The sequence below is a fragment of the Sprattus sprattus genome (assembly GCF_963457725.1).
Source record: "Sprattus sprattus genome assembly, chromosome: 11".
In the NCBI taxonomy this organism is placed as follows: Eukaryota; Metazoa; Chordata; class Actinopteri; order Clupeiformes; family Clupeidae; genus Sprattus; species Sprattus sprattus.
In genome coordinates, this window is record NC_137909.1 from 13,654,307 (window position 1) to 13,660,524 (window position 6,218).

General features: G+C 42.1%; 1 protein-coding gene across 1 annotated transcript; it reads right to left on the minus strand.

Moving 5' to 3' along the window:
• Positions 1-690: 690 nt before the first annotated feature.
• Positions 691-3,971, minus strand: LOC308372705 (endoplasmic reticulum chaperone BiP-like; the record flags this gene model as incomplete). The annotated part of the gene is made up of 8 exons (XM_080847989.1): positions 691-1,430; positions 1,553-1,720; positions 2,055-2,289; positions 2,613-3,003; positions 3,101-3,213; positions 3,308-3,442; positions 3,536-3,767; positions 3,859-3,971. 8 exons carry the CDS (start codon positions 3,969-3,971, stop codon positions 868-870), a joined length of 1,950 nt encoding a protein of 649 aa, XP_080704115.1. The 3' UTR covers positions 691-867.
• Between the last annotated feature and the right edge of the window lie 2,247 nt (positions 3,972-6,218).

Sequence of the window (6,218 nt, forward strand, 5' to 3'; positions counted from 1 at the left end):
ATAAAAGGTAAGCCTACTACTTCTGTGCTTTCAGCCAGCTGCCTGTTGACATTTTCAGACAACAGGGAAGCTCGCTTCTTTGGCATAACACATCTTTTAAAAGTAAACTTTCTATTTAGAAGGTTTTTATCATCCATTTCGCCGTATCGCGCTCACCATTCACTCAAACCGTAACGTATGCCTACTACACAGTTTGCGAGGCCAAAAATAACGTTAATCTAAAATCTAATTAATGAATCTAATAATGCGTTAAACTGACATCACTAATTTAACAGTAATACCCCTGACTGAAGATTTCTTGGACATGCCATGAAATGGTAAGTACAGAGACTTGGTATCAAATAAAACATTTATTTTCTGAAAAACACAGAATACAATCAATTACACTGCAATTGTGATACAGTGCAACAGTATGATGATGAGAGATTTTGTATCTGACCATTCTCCGTTACCCACAGTTCCCCCAAATAAATAAATACATTAAAAGCAGCCGTGTTGACCACCACATCTCCACATGTTTAACTGTAAATCAGTGGTATTATGACAAGGACTACAGCCTGTCTAACACGTTTTAACTGCCAGAACAGTATGCATAGACTTGAAGAATGGCTAGTTAATCTTCAACTTCTCTGCCTTTCCATCATTCACACCAAGCATTTCATAAATGCTTTTAACTTATGCAGTCCTAGATCACTGAACAAAAACACTTTTTCAAGAAAAATGCATTTCAATCTCAGCCTTCACCAGAGGGAGTTGAGGGCCACCAACAGGGTCTATCCATGTCCTGTAGTCCATAAGGAGATCTGTGTCTTTGCCTTAGAGACCAGTGCTTTAACGAGAACAGAGTCTGTGAAGTTGGCACCATGCCTATAGCTCGTCTCTCCCCTCCTGCTCAGCCTCCTCTGGAGGGGGTCCACCGGCGTTTGCATAGAGCTTACCAATGATGGGCTGAACGATCTCCTCCAGCTCCTTTTTCTTGGCCTTAAATTCTTCGATGTCAGCCTCCTGGTGGGCCTCCATCCATTCAATCTTCTCCCCCACGGCCTTCTCGATGGTTTCTTTATCCTCGTCAGACAGCTTGCCGCCCAGCTTCTCTTTGTCACCCACCTGGTTCTTCAGGGAGTAAGCGTAGCTCTCCAGTTCGTTGCGGGAGTCGATGCGCTCTTTCAACTTCTTGTCTTCATCACCAAAAATCTCAGCATCTTTCACCATCCTCTTGATGTCCTCTGGGGTCAGACGGTTCTGGTCGTTGGTGATGGTGATCTTGTTCTTGTTGCCGGTTCCCTTGTCTTCAGCGGTTACACTTAAGATGCCATTTACATCAAGCTCAAAAGTCACCTCAATCTGTGGCACACCACGGGGTGCTGGAGGAATGCCAGTCAGGTCAAAGTTACCCAGCAGATGGTTGTCTTTGGTCATAGGGCGCTCACCTAAGGTAAGAGGGGAAAATTACATGTGATGTCACCATCCCTGTCTTAGATACATTATATGCCTCCACATATACCAGACAGAAAAGCCTTTCAATCGTAATATATTGAATAATAACCTCTACCTTCAAAAACGTTGATAGTGACAGACTGCTGGTTGTCAGAGGCTGTAGAGAAGATCTGAGACTTCTTGGTTGGCACCACGCTGTTCCTGGGGATAAGCTTGGTCATCACTTCTCCCATAGTCTCAATACCAAGAGTCAGGGGGCACACATCCAAAAGAAGCACGTCTCCTGTTGAAGCAATACAATGGGTCAGTTCAAAGTTGTTTGAAACCATCATAAATGCTTATTAGTGACTAGTAAAAGATGCAGTCTGCATTCTGGTGAAATGTAAATGAATTGAAAGGTTGTTGATATCTGAGCTCAACAGCCAAACAAATTACACCCTTCCCTTCAATGCTCTTAAAGTATGCTCTTCCATGGTCTTATGGCTCAGCTTGAAGCACTATGTTTTTGAGTGCACACATTGAACGGACAGCTAGAGGAGCTGAATTTGACAAACAGTGCACTGGATCGGAGTCATGGGCTGCACCCTTTAGTGGTGGAATGTATTTTGGCCGCATACCTGCATCTTCTCCGGAGAGCACGCCAGCCTGCACCGCAGCCCCGTAAGCCACGGCCTCGTCAGGGTTGATGCCTCTGGAGGGCTCCTTTCCGTTGAAGAACTCCTTCACCAGCTGCTGGACCTTGGGAATACGAGTGGAGCCACCGACCAGCACAATCTCATCAATGTCAGACTTTTTCAGGTCGGAATCTTCCAGAACTTTCTGCACTGGCTTCAGGGTGGATCGGAAAAGATCCTGCAAAGGGAAATGGGCAACACTGGGTTAATTTACGTCACATACAGTAAACATGTAAAACACAGATTTTCTGCTAAACTTTAAGTTGTATGTTTGATAACTGGTGTATATGTTGTTACAGTTGTCTATCCTTGTCAGGTGCTGTGAGTGTTGTAATGGTCGTATGAATATTTCAGATAGATGTGTGTGTGCACATGAAGACAACAGGCACTTGGCTAGTCATGCTTTCTGAAATTTGTTTTCAAAAATTTCAAATTTGCACAATGTATTAACCCTGCAGAATGACAAAAACGTAATTTTGGACATTTTGATTTTTCTCTTACCATGTTCAGCTCCTCAAACTTGGCACGGGTCAGAATCTCAGAGAAGTCTTCACCGTCAAAGAAAGCCTCAATCTCAATACGTGTTTGATGTTGTGCCGACAGAGCTCTCTTGGCCTTTTCAACTTCACGACGCAGCTTCTGAACAGCGCGGTTGTCTTTGCGCACATCCTTGCCAGTCTTCTTTTTGTACAGCTTGATGAAGTGCTCCATGACACGCTGGTCAAAGTCTTCACCTCCCAAGTGGGTGTCTCCGTTAGTGGCCAAGACCTCAAACACACCGTTGTCAATAGTCATGAGGGACACATCAAAGGTACCACCACCAAGGTCGAACACCAGGATGTTCTTCTCACCACCTTTCTTGTCCAAACCATAAGCAATAGCAGCAGCCGTTCTGAGGGTTAGAAAAACAACGTGAATTTTCTCTTTAAAAATATACAGCTCCATTTAACACGCATGCAGATCCAGCTGGTATTGGCTGAAATACTTACGGCTCATTCATGATCCTCATCACAGTCAGGCCAGCAATGGTTCCAGCATCCTTTGTGGCCTGACGCTGGGCATCATTGAAGTAAGCAGGAACAGTGACAACTGCATGGGTGACCTACAGAAACGGGTAAAACATTTTAAACAAAAGTATTTCCAATGTACTTGTTTTCTTTTTTTCTTTTTGCTAGTGATTAGAAGTAGTTCACTACCTTCTTTCCCAGGTATGCCTCAGCAGTTTCCTTCATTTTAGAGAGAACCATGGCAGAGATCTCTTCTGGAGTAAAAGTCTTCATCTGGCTATTAACATTAAGCTGAATGTGGGGCTTGCTCTTCTTTTCAATCACCTGTAAGAAGGGTTATATGTGGTGGGATTCAAAATATTGCCATAGCATAAATGAGATAAGGTGTTAAACCATGTCATTGTACAGACAGCTCACCTTGAAGGGCAGGTACTTAATGTCCTGCTGCACAGCGGAGTCGCCCCAATCGCGACCGATCAATCTCTTTGCGTCAAAAACAGTGTTCTCGGGGTTGGTAGTCAGCTGGTTCTTAGCAGCATCACCAATGAGACGCTCTCCTTCCGCGGTGAAGGCCACATACGAAGGGGTGATTCTGTTTCCTTGATCATTGGCGATGATTTCCACACGTCCGTTTTTGAAGATGCCAACACTAGAAGTGTGTGGGGTGGGGGAGAGATTAGCCGGAATGCGTCTTCACACAATTGTATTTCTTGAATCTGTAACTCATGAACAGCGTTTACCAGGAGTAAGTGGTTCCCAGATCGATTCCCACTACTGTTCCCACATCCTCTTTCTCGTCATTATCGGCAAACACGGCTCCGACGACCAGGAGGCAGATCCACACCAGTCTCATGGTTTTATTTTTGTATTTGCTTGACAACTCTGCGCGAGAGAGAGAGAGAGGGAGAGCGAGAGAGAGAGAGAGAGAGAGAGAGAGAGAGAGAGAGAGAGAGAGATAGTTGCTTACATTATTACTCAACCTTAAATGAAAAGTAGCCTTTGTATCGAAACGTTTCTACTCAGAGTCGCCATAGCAAGACCAAACGGTGATAGTTATGGCATAACGTTATTTAGCTGTCTTAATCAAAGGCATTTGAAGATTCGCAACATATTAGGATACTAACGTTACATTATTTTAACAACAAGGCATCACTCGTTGTAATTGCTATGAAAGATACATTGAACTTGTACCGATTTTAGTGTAGCTTCGCCTAGTATCCTATCTAGTCAGATAACATCACTTAGCTAATAATACCATAGTTCCTGAAGCTTGCCAAAAAGCCACTTACCCGTGACAATACGTTGAAATCCTTTGATGGCGCAAATACACGCTAAAGAACAATAATTCGTCTCTTCGTGTTGTTATTTAGTCTTCTGCTGATATTCCTTTTTTCTGTGGGACTGTTAACATAGTTATAATGTGAACTGTATTTAAACAGTTCAGGTTCTCATTCATTTGAGCGAGACTTCCGCGCTGCGGAATCTCATTGGTCAGTGTCAGACAGTATTGCATAGTAAAGTGCTCATTGGTCCAACCATCACCGCTGTCCACTCCTGATTTGCCCACGTCCCAAACCTGCAAACGTCATGGCATTGAATCATGAAAGGGACTGTAAAACAGGAAGCATCTGAGTAATATTGCCGATATTTACATCAGCTGATTTTCCAGAGTTAGAAAAGTTAGTATTTCAGATGTCTCTTTTAATATCAATTTATGACCTCAAGAAGCAAAACATAAACTACTCAAAACCATACTGGCTAATAATCCCAAATAGGAAGTGGGGATAGACGACCTCCAGCTTTGAAAGAATACAATTGCCTGACTTTATTTCAGTATCTAGGCCTACAAGAACACCAGACCAAATCGGCTGTACCACCACCAGCAATTTACTGAAAAGAGATCTTTAAAAAAATTCACAAGAGGGCGCTCCAACACACCTCCTCCTGATTGCACCCAAATTATTTAACTTTAGCCTACAAATATTAATGTTATAACATGATACAATTGGTCAAAACGTTATACAATACATTTAACGATTAATTGTGTAAAATTGTGCCATAATTACATGATTTTCACATCCAGTTTACGCCCTATACCAGGTTACTGAATTGAAACACTGATGATGATTATGATGACAGTGGAGGGGTTCCAATAGCCTACTCCACGTCGTACAATGTATACATTCACTTCTCCAGCTTACGCCCTAGCTGAAATTGCACACAACATTTAGGATGATTTGAGTTTCTCTAAAAGGTAATTGTTTCTGGTTTAGCTCATAGCCTCTTTAACAAGTCGGTCATACGAGCACCCAGTACTCTCTTCACAACGGTTTCACTGACTTTGCTAAAAAAATGTTTTAGAGGAGGGCCCTAGAGGAGAATATGAGTAAATACAAGTTTGTAAAGTGAGATGTGATGATGAAAGAATGTGTGTATAAGAGGTATTTCCACAAGGTTTCAGAGAGAGAGAGAGAGAGAGAGAGAGAGAGAGAGAGAGAGAGAGAGGGAGAGAGAGAGAGACTCAGTTGCTTGAGGGACTCTGGAAAATTGTGCTTTTAAGTCCCACAGCCTGGACACATTTGGCAGTATTTGTATTCAGTATTTTTATTTTTATTTGAGATAAAGATGCTGAAACCCATTTTGTTAAATATTAAACTGTCCTTTTTGCATCCTTACATACTTGTTAACAAATCACACAGCAAACAGTCAGTTGTGTGTTATGTGATTACATGATTACTGTGTTACTGACTAAAAGTCAACTGTGACGTTTTTATGTCAAAGGTTTGTTTTATAGTAAGTGTCCTCCCCCCATTTAGTAATAACCAATATTTCAGATATCAACTTAGAACTACAGAGAGCAAACCCACATTGCCTGCCTATTGTTGTACTCATTTTAGTCCAGTTTGTGTCCTGTTACTGAAAAAGCTGGAGAAGTGAATGTATTGTACGACGTAGAGTCATGGAACCCCTCCACTGTCATCATCATAATCATCATCAGTGTTTCAAATCAATAACCTGTTAAAGGATGTAAACTGGATGTGAGAATCATGTCACTATGGCACAATTTTACACAATTAATCGTTACATGTATTGTATAACG